Source organism: Mytilus trossulus, chromosome 9 (genome assembly GCF_036588685.1).
Source record: "Mytilus trossulus isolate FHL-02 chromosome 9, PNRI_Mtr1.1.1.hap1, whole genome shotgun sequence".
NCBI lineage: Eukaryota > Metazoa > Mollusca > Bivalvia > Mytilida > Mytilidae > Mytilus > Mytilus trossulus.
The window spans coordinates 42694171-42711764 of NC_086381.1; the positions used below are offsets into that span (position 1 = coordinate 42694171).

At 32.2% G+C, this 17594-nt stretch overlaps 1 protein-coding gene across 1 annotated transcript in view; it reads left to right on the forward strand.

The window, feature by feature from the left end:
- The first annotated feature begins 1209 nt into the window (after nt 1–1209).
- LOC134684635 (hemicentin-1-like) overlaps nt 1210–17594 on the forward strand; it is a 39908-nt gene continuing 23523 nt past the window's right edge. Inside the window, exons 1-5 of the mRNA XM_063543937.1 lie at nt 1210–1231; nt 1851–2075; nt 5499–5804; nt 7927–8205; nt 9883–10134. Coding sequence (XP_063400007.1) covers nt 1210–1231; nt 1851–2075; nt 5499–5804; nt 7927–8205; nt 9883–10134 — 1084 coding nt within the window. The remainder of the gene's footprint in view (nt 1232–1850; nt 2076–5498; nt 5805–7926; nt 8206–9882; nt 10135–17594) is intronic.

Below are 17594 nucleotides of genomic sequence, written 5' to 3' on the forward strand. Positions count from 1 at the left end.
GTGCTCTTCTTCCCTTTGAAATGTATTTTACGTGTAAAATATGCATGCTTGATTTTTCAAAACCATTTTGAATCAAATACATATTACATTTATTTGATATTATATAATATATAATAAACAATTTACTGTTCAATCAACACAGTTGAAAGTCGTATTGATCTATTAACTGAAGTGAAGAATACTTTTAATCAAAGGACAGTAATTGTACAAGAAATTTTAATAAACATGATGACAACATCACTATTTAGTATATGTGAAAAAAAGTAAATATAGATTCATGTATATGGATCGAAAGGTATAGGATATTTTTTTTTTTATCTTAGCTAGAAGCTGATTAACGGTAGAAATTCTTTCGTGGACACGAGGTAAAATAAATCTAGAATTGAACGCCTTTCGATTTAGATTTGAAAAGAAAACATCCCAATAAGTTCCGGGAAAACTTCTTTGCCCCAACCACTAAAATCCAACTGATCTCTTCTTATTGATATATTGTTATACATTGATAGACTTAATAAGAAAAATAAAGGAACACATTGAAATACATATTTTAACTTATATATTGTGTTAATTTTTGTTATCATGGCCTTTCTTATTCTACATGTATGTGTTTGTTTCCTCTGTAGTATAATTATGAGTATATACATATTTTTTGTTTGTTTATTGTTTCCGTTAAGCTTCTATGGCATACTGTGCATATTTCCTCTATTTTCATACTTCCAATTTTTCTTTTTAGTTAGGGGTGTCATATATAAAAATATATATTTTGATAACTATGTGACAACCAGTTGTGTTAGGGCTGTAGCACAAATTTCTATTTCTAACGATAGATTGCACCTTTGAATTTCTTTAACTGATTCCCAACAAATATTAGAATTCAAAAACCTATCGTACGACTTATCTATTCAAGATACTCTCCGATACCAAATAATGAAACTCATAGTAACTCAAACCGATTGGACCCATAGAAGAGACGTATGAATATATGAAATATATTAAAGTTGTGTTATCTCGATCACTTATCAATCTTTTACCAAACGCTAATTTCGCAATGAAATGAATGAAATATTTGCCCCTGAACGTTGCACACCAAACAATCAATCAACCAATTGCAAACTAGATGTGTTGAATTTTTTTAATCAAGGACAGTCATTATAAACAAAAATCTTTTTAAATGGATAAGGGAGATAAATCGAACGCATAATTTACGACATGTCAACTAACGGAACTCAACGTAAGAAAATGAAACAGTCAACAACAGAAAATAAATTGGAACACGGATGTTTGATGACACAAATGAAATGCAAGGTTGCAAAAAAGGATATTGAGCTGTGAACTGTTGTCTTTTAAACACACTGCAGTATCGGTAGACATTTATTATTGATTTTATTATAACAAAATTACTGCTCCATAACGATACGTTCGTAGAGTTTCGTCCGTTCGTAAGATGTTGAGAAACCTCTTATAATTAAGCGATGTGTGGACGTGCGTCTTCAATGTACGAGAAACATCTCATGTATTTTGCGCGATATTATATCGTCACAAGCTATTTGTTAAAAAACACACTTTGCAGAGAAGCAACCTGTTTATCTATTTATCTGCCTGTGCGTCCATATGTCCAAATGTGTTTCAAGCTCTATCTTACATAATGCAACATGTCGTGTTTTTCTGTTAATTACCAGCGAAGAAGAGATCCCTGTCAGAGTGCGGAATAGCGGCAATTTTATGATTTTTATGATTTTTTTATACTTGTAAGTGTATGATATTCTGCACACTTCAGTTTATTTGAACTTAATGGAAAGTGTTATGCAATTGTAAGAATACAGTATTATTTTATATTGTTTATTATCTAGATATAGCAGACGTACGCACAGAAAAGCGTATATACTGTGGACATACTGGAACTCATTACAGATGGGAGCACAATGGTCGTGGAATCTACGATAACAGTTATTACTCTAACGCTAAGTCAGAAGTACTTACGCTATTGAATGTTGATAGGAATGATGATGGTATATACAGATGTACATATTATCATAACCAATGGCAACATGTGGATTTTTATTTAGTTGTGAAAGGTAAAGCAATTAACGTTAAAACAATTATCCAAAGTATATATAATGTGACTTTATTTTACCACAAAAAAAGGAATTAAATTGTAACTAATTAGAAATACAAAAAAAGAATCTTTTAAATTGACGAGTCCTCACATTTGTCACGTATTCCTTATATAGTATTCGCAAATATACAGAATATTCTATAACGAATTGCATTATTTATCCACATTCCTAAATAGGATTGCAAGTGCTTACGTATCTGTCAAAAAAAAATGCTCTGTTACTTAATAAAAATATTTATAGTCAGTTGCATAAAGAACTGAACGAAAAACGAAAGATGCTAATAAGACGAAATGCTTACTGCTACAAGTATATTGTGTAAACTATTAGTTAGTAAACTTTTAATATTTAATACAAAAAAAAAACATAGGTACAATGATAAATAAACGAATGTTTTTTTGTTTCATTTGAAATCATATTTGAGCTGTTAATTTGTAATTCGGTGTCCAATGGTTTCCGACTGATATTACTATGTTTTTGTTTTATGTCCTAACAATTAACAAAATATTACAACATGCGAGTTAGCTCCGAAATTACCAAACTAAATTTCTTTTAAAACAAGTGACATGTTAATACAGTAAAACTTCATTCTTAATCGCCAATCAAGAGCTTGACCGATCGACATCCAGCATAAAAGTTAAGGAACTCGTTCGCTCTAATAACGAACATGTTTCCTTAAAACAGAGAGCGATTCAAATATTCTAACACTAAATGGAAAATGATTTCAGCATTTGGTTGATTTACAAGGAAGACGATAATCTGAATTACGTTTTCTAACGGGATTTCACCTCTAATACATTATTACTTTGTCTCGAACTGTGGTCGTGTCGGCCAATATAACCAGTCAGTAATTCGTTATATTGTACAGAAATCTTAAAAAAGGCTTAGATGTTTTTGTTAGATATGTATTTCTATTCGTATCCATCCGATTGGTTAAGCCTTTTTCAACTGATTTTGGTAGTTCGTTCATATGTGAACTGTTACACCTTTGTCGCAGATAAGGAGAGGTTTGGTATCCTGCTACCATATTTAACCCTGTCACATTTTGTGTCAGGAACCTATTTTAGTGGTTGTCGTTTTTGGTTTGTTACATATTATATGATTTTTATGTACATGTTTTTGTACAACAGTTATGCCGTAAGTTTTCTCGTTTGATTTGTTGAGCGTTTGTCATTTCGGTCATTTTATAACTGATTATGCGGTAATGGCTTTGCTCGTAATAGACAACTGTCATGTGACCTATAGTTGTTAATTTCTGTGTCGTTTTGTGAAGAGTTGTCTCATTAGCAGTTATACTGTCACGTACTCGGTGTAGTAATTTATGGGTATCGTACCAGAGTTTCCCCCTGGATATTGGAAGATACACCGTTTCTTAGCTTTTTTATCTTTGAACAGGGTATTTTGGCCTGTATCACTCACTAGCAATGCTTGGGACGTGTTGCTGTCTGTGCACACACCTTGTATGACAAGCAGTAAATCAGTGATAACCTGTGCACTATCCAAAACTTTGCTGTATTCTACATATTCGCTGCTATTTCTGAGCCCTTTATGGCCTGTTCCGCGGGTGAACTTCTTTACCAGTGCACTCTCTGATCTATGATTTATTTGTGCGCTGGTTTACCTGATTACTATAACCGCACAGTTGCCAATGCACCGTTTACCCGATGCGTATGTTCCACTTATAATAACCTCCTGTATTCTTATTTAGGTATGCAGATAGATTCTTATTCAGAATCTATTTAATCTTTTATAAATGAAATAACTACCTTCTTGCTTCTTCAAGACGCCTGACTATCCATTAAGCGACACTTTTTTCTGACGGCGCATCAGTTTATATAGTATTGGGCCATACAATGTACTTTGGACGATACCAAATGTTTTATTCCTATGAGTGTATGTAGAATACATAACCCTTATTGCTTAAACGTTTAATGACGGCCCTTATATTATTACTACAACTACTGATCGGAATATATCCGAGTTTGCTAACCACAACCTGTCCGTTATTGATTATAGATAGTATAAATTTCCATAGAAAGGTAGCTTAAAACAAAATTGAAAGACAACTGTTCAGTTATTAAACTAAACTAGTTAGCACAACAATATTTTACCTTGATAATTTTAAGTTATGATAAAATAAAACAGGTAAACTATTTTCATCACAACACCACTTTTTCTCATTTGAATAGTCATATTGATGAGATTACAAATGCTGTTAGTTGTCATTTTTTCTGCATTTTTTTTTAAAATTGTAGACAATACGGTTTATTGATGATATGTAGGCAACTGAAAACTACTGGTCTTGCTTGTAACAAAACATTTCCAAAAAAACTGATATTGCAGACATAAACCAACGACAACTACTGGACAACAGGCACATAAAATATTTGGCATGTTTTGAGCACGTAAAAATTTGGAACAGTTGTGTAACAGCACAACATAAAGGAATAATGCCAATTTATTTTGTATATGCTTCACTGCATGTGTAAAACTATCAATTTGTTGAAAAATATCTTACAATCCTCTCAAAACAGTTGGCTTTACTTCTTTATTTTGTCCATTGTTGAAGACTGATTGTTGCCCTCTATATGTCGTTTTGTTTCTTTGTCGTTGGGTCTTCATTGAGTATACTCACATGTCATTTGTCAATATGAATATGAATGAAATTCGTCAATGAAAATCGACTGGATTAGTTTCTATCAAGATAAATATCATTATGCAAGTTACCTATTTGATATTGAAGAAAATCGCTACGGAAAGTGTGTATTACTGTTTTACAAAATACATACAAATCAGAACATCATGCATCGTTTATTTCGTATTAGAAAATTTCAAAATCAATCAATGTCCTATGCATGTACATGTATTAGTGAAAGTGCAGTCATTTGTTATTTCATTAGTTATAAATATTAAACACTAATTAGAGAAGACTACAATCTATTGGACGTCGTTTTGGCAATACATAAAGCCACGTTGGATGTCGATTAGAGGATAAAAAAATTGGACGACGATTAGAGGACCAAAATATTGGACGTCGATTAGAGGATCAAATATTGGACATCGATTTGAGAATGTGACTGTCAGATTTTTGAGAAACGGACGTCGATTAGAGGAACGGACGTCGATTAGAGACTGGACGTCGATCTGAGTCTTACAAATGTATTTAGTAAACATATTTGAAATCATAACAAAAAGGTAAATTTGCACTTTATGCTATCTCGCTGTTGTAAATTAAAACCAATGTCCATCATAGGAGAGACAACAACAAAGGGATCGCTTAGTATAGGATTTACAGAAACTTATAAACAGACTATTTGTGTTTGTAATTTTATGAAATTTGTTCACCCTACATTTGTATTTGTGCATGACTTCGTTTCTTTTAAGATATTAGATTACCGATGATATATCTGCCAAGTAGCCACGATATTGCAGCGGTTGGAGCTGATGTTCTTTTGAAGTGTACGTTTGGTCAAACAATACCAAAGACCACAACAGGTTGGTGGACAAAGTTCAACAATGGACTCGATAAAAACTTATCAGGTTCAGATGAACAGAAATATCACGTTGGATCAATTCAAAGCCTAAATCTTAACATATATAGAGTAACCGAAAGTGATTCTGGTGAATATAGGTGTTATGGTGCAAACAAAAATGGTGGAAATTTCCTAGCAACGCAGCTGATGATTGGATGTAAGTAAAGATTAGTTGATAAAGGCCTGTTAAAATTTGAACACTTAAGTACTAAGCTTACTCCATGCATGTATGGACGAAGGCAACTAACATTTACTTAGTTCATGCTTGCATTGTCTAAGTCTGCTTGCATAATTAAATGATTGCCAATGTCTATGTAAAGTTAGTTTCCCTCGGTTTTGGTTTATGACCCGGATTTGTTTTTGTCTATAGATTAATTAGTTTTTAACATCGGTATACTACTGTTGCATTTATTTAGCTCATGCATGCAATAACTAAGTCTGTTGTGTTAGTCAATGCTGCATGGCCGAAGTAAACATTAATTGCCGTCGTCCTTGCATGCATGGGCTAAGTCTGTTGTATAAGTCCATGCAAGCAGTGACTAAGTTAGTGTTAGTTGCCTTCGTCCATGCATGCATGGAGTAAGGTTAGTTCCTACGTTTTCATGTTTACATAACATGAAAAGGTTAAGACATACTATCAAGTGTTTGCAATTTATTTATTAAGGTAAGTTATAATGCACAATTTGTCTTTAATTTATAATAAATAGGTTGAATATGAAAAAATCAACTAAAAGAAAAGACATATAGTTATATGAAACTAAAAAAATAAATTAACTAACATCATGAAATTAGGCGATAAAAAGAAATGGAGGTTTTCTAATCTTTATGTTGATTTCCAGTTTGATATAATCCCTTGCTTGCAATAGAATACTTCTTGCATATAAACAATTCTTTAATAATTTGAACAAGGTGAATTCAAAAATCTCTGATATATGCGTACCATTTACAATATAGTAGCATGTGCTTTATATATGCAATTTCACTTCTGTTGCGATTTTACAAATTCTTTAACCCCTATGCACTTTTAAATATAAATCTAGTTTAATTAAAAGGTAATGCACACTTAAACTTGATAAACATAAAGATGATTGACCGAAATTTTTATCTACAAGCATCGAAATAAGCTACACGTTCACTCAATTTGTGAACGCTCTGGAAACAAGTGATTATACATTGTTCTTAAAAACACTGACCGAAACAGGGGGTTAATAGTTGGATTAACGTTTGTTTAAAGTCATATGAACTCGTGAGTTGTGAAACATAATCTTACATAATGTAAATCAAATTTTTAAACTAATGCATTACTATCTTACGACAAAGTCTTCAGCTTACAATATCCTCATTCTATACGCATCCATATTGGGTATCATTATTGAATTAGAATACTGTTGAGCCATTATTTGTAAATTGTTGGAAGGTTCTTTAAGTTCTCCCATTTCTTCCACGTGTATGTGCAACTGGTATTAAAAGAAAAGCGTTCAATATAACACATTAATCTTGTAGTTTTCATTGAAAATTTAATCGTTCTCTCTGCAAAAAATTAATAAACAATACTCTTCAACTTTGCACTTGTTTGGATTTTGAGCTTTTTTGATATTAGGGTCACTGATGAGTCTTATGTAGACAAACGCGCGTCTGGCGTACAAAATTATAATCCTGGTACCTTTGATAACTAGTATCGAAGACTGTCGAGTAGGGAACTGTCCCATTGAGATCTTTGTCCAAGCATCAGTCATGTCATTGCATTCTTGTACCATTCTGTTAAAGTCTAAAGTATTGTAAGACGTATGCCCCTAGATTAGACAGATTATGATCAAGATACAGACAAAAGATGCCAAAGTGATATGTAGCTTAAAAACGACAAACAACAAAAAACAAACAACATTACTCATAAAATTATTGAATACTAATAACTAATAAATATGATCTAGTTCAATTGTGATTTTACGCCTTTAACAAATTACATTCATTTCATAGCATTTAGAAAAGCAAGACACCAGAGTTGCCATACAGTTGCATTACTCTTTACTATTATACGAAAGACCATACAACATGGTTGTCCTCTTTCTCTTGAGTTACTAAAATTTTATGAGATCGTGGGATTTTATATATAGGAAAAATGTGCACACACGTTATTTTTAGATACGACTTACAGTATTTGTTCCTTTATTTGTTTTAGTTATACGAAGGCAGGAATTGGCTAGTCTACTTTGTTTCGATGTTTGAGATTGATATAAAATTATGTCCGTAGACCAGTTTATAGTATATACCTTTTACAGATCCTCCAGTAGTTAGTATCAGTCAGAAATGCTATGTCATTATATTAGGAGGTGACGTGACGATTGAAGTAAGTGTAAGAAATGTTCCACCGGGTTCTACAATAAATTGGACACAGTGGAGAACATATATAAATAAAAGTCATCGTCACACAATTGGAGAACTACGTAATCCATTCCTAACAATCAGAAATGTCGAACTGAAGGATGCAGGAAATTATACACTCTATGTCCAAAATACATATGGAAACCATTCAAGTTTAACGGTGCTGAAAGTGATTTGTAAGTCTTGATTTAATATTATTGCTTAATCTTTGTGAGGTGAATAATAATGTGTGAACATTTACCATCCGATTATTATTTACAATCAGCGTTTCTGGACAAAAAGCATATTTCTTATTTTTTTCAATATCACATCGTTGAATATACATATTGCAGATATTCAATCTTTATTTATTTGTTATATTACATTTTTTCATATTATCAAAGGATTTGAATTTAACCACTCCTAGTCCAAATAATTATGACATCTTAAAAGGCTATTATGGTTTTTTTTTCTTTCAGTCCGTAAATCGACGGGCGTCAAAGAAAAAGAAATTCATCAAAGACGTCATAATTATTTGGACTAAACCACTCCATGCTAAAAAAATAAAAAACAAAACAGTTAATCAAGGATAATCACTGTTTTGTCACATCGTAATTAAACCAGCAACAGTAAAGTAATTCATAACACAATTATGGCGTCTGGCAATTTTAAAACGTTTTGATTGAAAACAACTTCAAACTGTTATTGTTAAGAAGAAAAAAACTAAATATAGGGCGCAACTGAGATCAATCCAAGATACAACGGAATCCATTGAGTGTGAAGCCGAAGGTAATATCTTTGGTTAGCTTGCTTGTTAGCTGAACCATGAAGGCATTACTATGTCAGGTATATTACCCTCCTTTCGAAGTAGCATTGTCCAACATACAGATAGATTGGTTTTCTGTCGGTGTATTCTATTAAGTAGGGTAGTTTATCTAACCTGACAATGACTTCAAGGTTCAGCTAACAAGCAAGCTAACCAAAGATTTACCTTTGGCTACATACTCAATGGAATCCGCTGTAATATTGTTGGTTGATTTTCTGTTGCTTCTTAGATTTCGTTGTTGTGTTGTACTGTAGTTGGTCTTTTTACGATTTACATTTTTTTCCTTTTTTAGGTTGTTTTAACTCAGTTAAAAAAAACATATATTCTGACAACGACAGTTACCTTATCAAATAAAGAAGATCATTTTAAACCTCATTTTTTCAAATAAATAATTTAATTCGAAGTTGAAGACCACCAATCTTTATGATATCGTACACCAATGAATTATACTTAGCATTCATTTTGTCAATAGTCTAATATATGGTTTTGACTATTACATGTACTCTGTTTGAACGCGTAGAACGACTTGAATGAATTATCGTTAATGAGTGTTATATCTTTCTTATACAAGGAATTTAAACCGGAAAAATAATTATAATTATACTTATACTTAGTTTTCCAGTATCGCATGAAAAGATAGAACGGACATGTAACAGTCAAAACTTTTACTTATCCTGATTTGTTTCGACTAACTGAATACTAAGTATATTTCATGGGTATTCATTAGAAAGTGATTGTTCCCGAAAGTTTGGTAGTACAAAACAGGCAATACTGATCTTTTTTTTTTAATTTCACATATTTGTTTTATCATTCAAGCAAAATTTCTCAAATAGTTATACATTGATCCCAAGTCCTTAAGTTTGAATTTGATACACACATAACCCAACTGTTATACTTATTAACATGGACATAGCTATGATTGGAAAAATTGTTTTAAACCTGTATTTCTGTTTTCTGTATGTTATTTCTGACCGGGTCGAATTATACCATACTTGCTGATCACTTGCGTATAATTTACTTAAAACTTAACTTTACATATCGATTACAGCAGCTACAATTAAAGGATACAAGGGTTACCGTAAATTAGAAAAAAAGGCAAATGATTCATTTACAATAGAATGTGAAGTTTTTGGTGGAATAGCCGTAACTTGGCGAAAAAATGGAAATCAACTGAAAGGAGTTAATCAGCTTATACTGAAAATCAAAAAAATATCTCGTGTAAATAAAGGAAATTACACATGTGAAACAAATTTGGAAACTGTAACTGCAAGGAGCAGCATAGTACAGCTTGATGTCAAAGGTAAGACAATAACATAACCTGATAAACACAGTTTATCAAATATATGTATGTCCGTTACGGAATATCCGTTTTAAAGATAACAACATATATGTTCAAAGTGTCTTAACTTTTATATACCTATATGGAGTTATTTTCTTTCAGAACGTCAGGTCATTTTTTTTCAGAATCAACCCGGACGATACTATGTTTCAATGGTATATGCTCCAAGGCATAACATAATGACCTGTGTGAGGTCATTATTTTCCTTGATAAACATGCAATCTATATTTACTTCAAAATTTTATTCGTCTTATAGTGTTTTGTTGCCGATTTGGACATTTATTTTCAAAAGTTCAACCGATGATAGATGTAAAAGAAACCGTCATTATATATATAGTCCCGCAATTCAATTTCAGAAACAAATAACGTGAAGTTTTGTTGATTTATCGCTATAATAAAGAAACATTATCATATATGTCAGATTAATTTTAATGTAGACTTTCAGAAATAAATCCAGATTTAACATATTCGTGTGTAAGATTTTGAAAATCTTATTGAGTCAAACTGAATAGGTTGACTGATTTTTGGTTGCTTGCTTAACGTCCAGTGGCAAATATTTCATGCATGTTCAGAACGATACACACTGAATAGGAAATCATACTGTAACCTTCATGTATTTATATTCGTCTTCGTGTCAGTTCTTATCTTTTTAAAATTTATGTATACCTTTTACTCTATCAAATGATCAACTAATAAAATAATCTTATATTCTATTGAATAACTTTAACGTAATTAACGAAAGGGTCGGGTGCGGAGGGTATATAATTGTATCCTGATTATCTTTTAATAAAATGTGTTGCTATTCAAAAGACAATATTTCTGAATTTTTCATTCGATTAAAAAAAAATGGTTAAATAAATAACACCTGTTCCGCGATGAAAACAACATAACAAATAGAAAAAAAACACACCCCTCCCCCTTTTCCATAAGCTAAGTGGTACAATAAATAACTTACAAAGTGTCTTGTATTTGTCATACACCGTTATCGGATGGTAACAATACATTTGTGTCTTACTTCATGCAGTTACAGTAATATTTTTAATTATGTATTGATAACAATTTTTAAAAGGTTTATATCTAAATTATTTAGTGAGTTTTATTTCAAATTTTAAATGAGCCGCAGGGCGTATTAAAACCTGAACGCATTAGAAAGGAATATCCCACTTTAGTGTTGTCGGTAAAAAAGGATACTAAATTTTTAATAATCTTTATAAAATTAATATTTTTTGACGGTATATAAGTCAGATAATGCATATTTTAAGGTTTTTCTTGTCGTAGAACACACCTCGGGGTGTCAGGATTGTTCAAAGAAAGACCTCCCTCCGGTCGGTCTTTCATTTGATCAATCCTGACACCCCTCGGTGTGTTCTACGACAAGAAAAACCGTAAAATATGCATTATCTATAACATATCCTGCTCCTTAACTCTAAGGTGGCCTATAGAATGAGACTTTTCACAAGGTGTATTCTAACGTTAGCGACACGGCAGGTGTTACATGTTGATCTGCTTACCAATATGGATTACCGGAGATCACCCTATTTGTTGTTGGTTTTCAATTTGTTCAGTTTTCGGTTTTTCTATGCTTTGGGTTTGTACTGTCGATTGTCTGTTCGTATTTTCTACTTTAGCCATGACGATATCATTTTTGTCGGCTAATGAGTTTGCATGTCCCTTTGGTATTCTTCGCCTCTCTTTTCACAAGCATGGCGTGTTCTTATATTAGGTAAGAGCATTAAATATTTCAAACGAAAATCTTAGACCAAAATGGAACGTCTCACCGAAATAAAAGACAAAAATCGAGATGAAATAGTCCATTAAATACTATACAGATAAATCACAAATACAACAAATAATATCAACAATAATCAGGACCGAAACTCAGACCTCGAATCAGGCTTTCACATTTCCACGTATGTTATTTCATTCGTCAGTATACTATACTCCTAATGAGTGAACTGAAATGATAGAGAAGCAAATAATATGGAACAAACTCAGTACATTTACAGCATAAACTAACACACACAAAGGCAAGGGTACAGCTGTTTTCTTCTCAAAGTCAAAATAAGGCCTGTAATACCGCACAAAAGACGTCTTACCTCATTAAAAGTGTCAGACAGTCCCTAGAACCGGCTCAAGCGAAATTCTATGTAATTTTTTTTGGATATGCATTACATTTGAAGATGGATAAAAGCATCTTGACTACCCTTAATAAGGTAATGAAATTAATCATCTAGTGCATATGACACGTAAATGTATCTACTCATAAACAAATATAAATAATTTAACGTACTGAAAGACTGCATTGCAACAAAATTACATAAGTATGTACCAAGCAGTCATAATTGAAAAAAAGATACAAAGCTTATATGAGCGAGCTGGCATTGCCTTCCCTTTTACATATCCAACACAACACTATTTTTACCCTTGAAATTAACATCCCTATTTTCACCCGAAAAAAATCCTAGTACAATTTATTTTTCTTTTAATTTGATCTTATTGCGTCTTCTTTCACCACTGAAAAGGGTCAGTGGAGGGTTTGGTTGGTCAAACCCCTGACATTCTGAATGGGCACTTCCAAACCACGGCCCTGTGTGTCAGTGGTTGTAGTCATTTACTGTCTGTAATACATTTGTAATAGTATTTGTTTCACCTTTTTTGTATATTACATATCAAGCTTGCATGCTTGTTATGATGATTTTGGTCTATTAAAGCTTTTTATTCAATATAGCTTTTGCTAATTGATGACTGTCGTGTAATTAAGTCTTTTGAGAATACAGTCCGTGTAAGGTATTTAGTAACAAGATCTAGTTCAATCCCGTCATATTCTGCATGTGGCTGTTCAGTCTGGAGCATGTAAATCAGTGGTTGTCGCTTCTTGTTGTATACCTTATAAGTTATTCGTTCATTATTGCATTATAATAAATAAATCAGGTTCTTAGTTTTTTTCTCATTTGATTTGTTCCCTCAATCACACATACCAAACACCCTTTTGTTAATATTAAGGTGGTACCCAACATATTCACTCAACACAATTTGGCACGTTTAATGTTCATCAAGAGCTTACTTAATATTCACTTTGACCCTTTTACAAAACTATAAAAACCAATGATTTCCTCAGAAATACTTGATTTAAAGCTGCTTAACAAACACTATTTTTGATAATTCGAAAGCCTAATATTTCCTTAACAATACAACTTCATTAAAACGTTTAGGGTCGATGCCACTGCTGGTGGACGTTTCGTCCCCGAGGGTATCACCAGCCCAGTAGTCAGCACTTCGGTGTTGACAGGAATATCAATTATATTGTCATTTTTATAAATTTTCTGTTTACAAAACTTTGAATTTTTCGAAAATCTAAGGATTTTCTTACGCCCAGGAGTAGATTACCTTAGCCGTATTTGGCACAACTTTTTGGAATTTTGGGTCCTCAATGCTCTTCAACTTTGTATTTGTTTGGCTTTTTAATTGTTTTGATCTGAGCGTCACTGATGAGTCTTATGTAGACGAAACGCGCGTCTGGCGTATTAAATTATAATCCTGGTACCATTGATAACTATTTAGCTGATTGTACAGATTTATCTCTCCCTGTAGTATTAGTAACCACGGTAACCAGGTAAACGGTAACTAAACGGTTTGAAAAGGAAGTGTACTAGAGTTATGTTACAGGCAATCTTTTTACATCTTCAAGAAAAAAAAAATTTAAGGACCAGTATTTGAGCTTTCGTACGTTATTTACTTACTTTATCAACACATGTGAAACAAATCAAGAACCATATTTTCCATGGAGCTTGCATGATAGTCCATGGTGTAAATGAAGTGATGAGATTAATACACTAGTAGCACGATTTCAGTCTGAAACGGTCATTTTGGTCTGATCGCATCTTGATTGACTGGATTTACCGCTAGAGAAATTCGTCAAGATATTTAAGGTCGTCCAGTCGTCGTTCAGATCGATAGCCTCACCAGGTAAATCAGTTCGTTAAGGCATGTCAAGACGGAAAAGACTGAATCGTCTAGCGGCTTGTTTAGATCCGTTAAGAGCGTGTCAGACCAAAACAGACTACGGATAGAAAATTACGTTAAGATGTTGTCAGACCGTGTCAAGGCATGTTCAGATTTTATAAATTTGGATAAAAAACGGGTGAAACTTTCCCAGTGATTATCAGGGGTTGCTCCCCTTTTAAGAATAAAATAAAAATTAGAAAGAAGACGGTTTATGTTAACTGAAAGTGTACCATGTCCCCTTAATTAAATAGAAAAAATAATCAACTTTAATTCTTGCTTCTTCCTATTTAATTAATTAATATTTTTGATATTAAAAAAAATAAGTAGCTCAAAGTCAAACTACTACACAAACCGCTACGACTTGAGTTAAAAATCAACAGATTGCCGAAGTATTATTTATTTATTGAATATTAAAGCATGTGAAACTTTATAAGTGATTTCAAATACATTTGTGCAATTTATACTGACTGGTGCTGTGGTGAAAAATTTGTCAACTGGACTTCTCAGTTATAAATTAAAGAATTACAGATGTTCTTAAAAAAATACGGGATGTCGGGATGATCATAGTGACTTGAAAACGCGTAAGATGTTTAATTAAATTTTGATGTATTTTTTTTTTAATATTGGAAATGAAAAGAAAAGAATTATCACTTATTTTCTTTATGTTTTCCATATATAAATTTCATTTTGGGTAAATTTGAGGCAGGAAAAATCTATTAAATAACGAAAATTGCCAATCAATCTCGCAGTGCACAAATTATTCGGAAGACTCTTGCAATCGCTACGTAGTTTAAGGTGACCCCAGAGGAGTATCGATTGAGGCACGCTATCGTAGGCGCCATTTTAGATGCTGAAGCCGAACAAACTACGACCTGTAAATTACATCGGAAATTCTAGACACCCGTAAGTAGATTTTTCTAATAAAAACTATCTTATATTGCCAGCGGCCTTATAATATCATTTATAAATGTAAAAATGTATAGATATATTGCAATTTGCAGAGTAAGAGCCTAGAGGCTTCTTTCAGTTTCCGCACTCCATCATAACAAACATTAAAATTGATAACTTGGCAGTGAATTCCGTGCTAATAAATGTTTGAAACATAACCACCTCTTTCTGACTTGAAAATCCCTTGTATTCACACAAAAGTATATTTCTGATCTTTCTATTTTAAAAAAAATATATGAAATGAGGGGGTGGGGGAAATATACCTTTTTGTGTTAACCTGTTATGGCCCTTTTCAAGGTGCTGGTAACTGTCATTTGAGATCAAGTTGTTCGTTATATGTTGTCAGCATTTTGGCATTTTTTGTGACCTTTTTTTGACAAAATCTAGGTGTTGTTAACCTGTTAACAGACCCCTATTGCCCCCCCCCCCCCCTGATGAAATATTCACTGACAGAATTCACAAAGTAGTGTATTGAATATTTTTCTACACACTGTTATACATAGATATATAGGAAGATGTGGTGTGTGTGCCAATGAGACAACTATCCGTCCAAATAACAATTTATAAAAGTAAACCATTATACATGTGTTCCAAGGAAACAGTTATCGTACTTTGGTTTTCGTTGTCTACGAATATAGTCCCTAGTGTAAACAGTGTATAACTTGCATTTTTTATTTGATACACTTTCCCAATTTATTTCTTGATATTAAATGCATGAAATATTAAGTAGGGGGATGTAATTACATGTCCAAAAAATTGGGTGCTGAATCTTTATGTTAAGAAGTAAATTAGTCCAGTTCTAAAAGGTCAAATTTATGCACGTCTGAAGCTGTCAAACTGAATTTTACACCCCCTTAACACAGAATTCTCAATATTTTGAGTTAGAGCTGGTAGAAGTTTCTATAATTTTGATATTATTTGTCTCACTGTTAGTACACTACACTGTAAAAATCATTTTGAGAAAGAGCAGGTGCAGATTTTTTTAATTTGAATTTATTGTCTATAAGAAATGCACTACAAAATAACTGTGTTCTCTGGCCTAAGAAGGTCAAAGTATGGCATTCAACTGGGAGTCTTGTTGAAATTAAAAGAATGAAATGAAGTATTGTCCACTGTCATTGATAATTTTTTTTTAAATATTTGAATAAGAAACTTTCTTAAGGTGCAAGTGTAATTCAGAACATATGCATGACAAGGCAATGAATATGAATAAATTATTTGAAAAATAACTAATCTGTACTTCTACTTAAAACTTAATGTATTTTGAAAAACATGAAAAATGTATTCTTAAAAGTATTAACACAGACTTTCAATTTTTCCTGAAGTTTCATTGGTGGAGCTTGACTTTTCACAGTATGGTGGTCAAGGGTCTCAAGTTCTGAAGTTTGATTATTAACTTTTTTCTACCCTTTATATTACATTATAAGAAGCATAAAAAGCAGTAGAAAGTGCTTACTTAAATAAAAAAAAATCCCTTTCAGAAAGCTGTAAAATATTGTCATACATGTATATGAAAATCATTATTTTCTTTAATTTAAGAAAGGAAAAATGGAGAATTTAATAGCAGATTCTTAGCTATTACTTATATTGTGTTCGATTTTAAACGATTTTATTCATCTCAGCTTTCTTGTACATGTAATATTCATTTGGTGACACTGACATGACTGATAGTTGATTTACATGTATAGATATCAGTAATAATAATTATAACAAGTTACATTTTTGTAACTAACATCTAAATCACACCCAGCTTCATATAGACTAGTACTGTCCTTATGCAAATTAAAATGTTACAGATTAGCACCATCACTCAGTTGAGAAAATATTGTTGATATATATTTGTACATGCATTGATAATTTAGTAGCAAGATTTTCTCAGATTTAAATTTTAAGTGGTTTCTATGTATAACATTGACCTATGGTTAGAGGAATGGTTAGGATCTGGCTTAGATGTTTCACCCAGCCACATTCTCAATTTCTGTATGGTGTCTGTGCCATGTATCATGTATTTGTTTATTTTTTTGTACATAATTTAGGCCAATAATTTTGTTGTTATATGAAGGATTTCACTAATACATGTATACAACAGCAATTTATACCTGAAATTTCAACCAAGAAAAAAAAGGTGTATAAATGCTCATTATTGAAGGCTGTTTACCATGTTCACCTATATTTGCTAACTGCTACAATATTTGATCTAGTGGAGACTTGTATCAATAGTAATCATACATATACATTTTTGTACATGTACACGTACCACGTAATTAATATATTAAAAATAGCTGGCTATTTAGTTATGGAACATGAGAGAGAAACATTGTCATTGTAAGACCTTAAATTAAGATTTATTTAGAGTCTGATAAAACAGGGCTGTACTGGAGATTCAAATGTACAAAAATGTACATGTAGGTGTAGAGTGGTCATTAAGGAAATGAATTGCAATGACCATAGTCAGAGCAATTTGCATA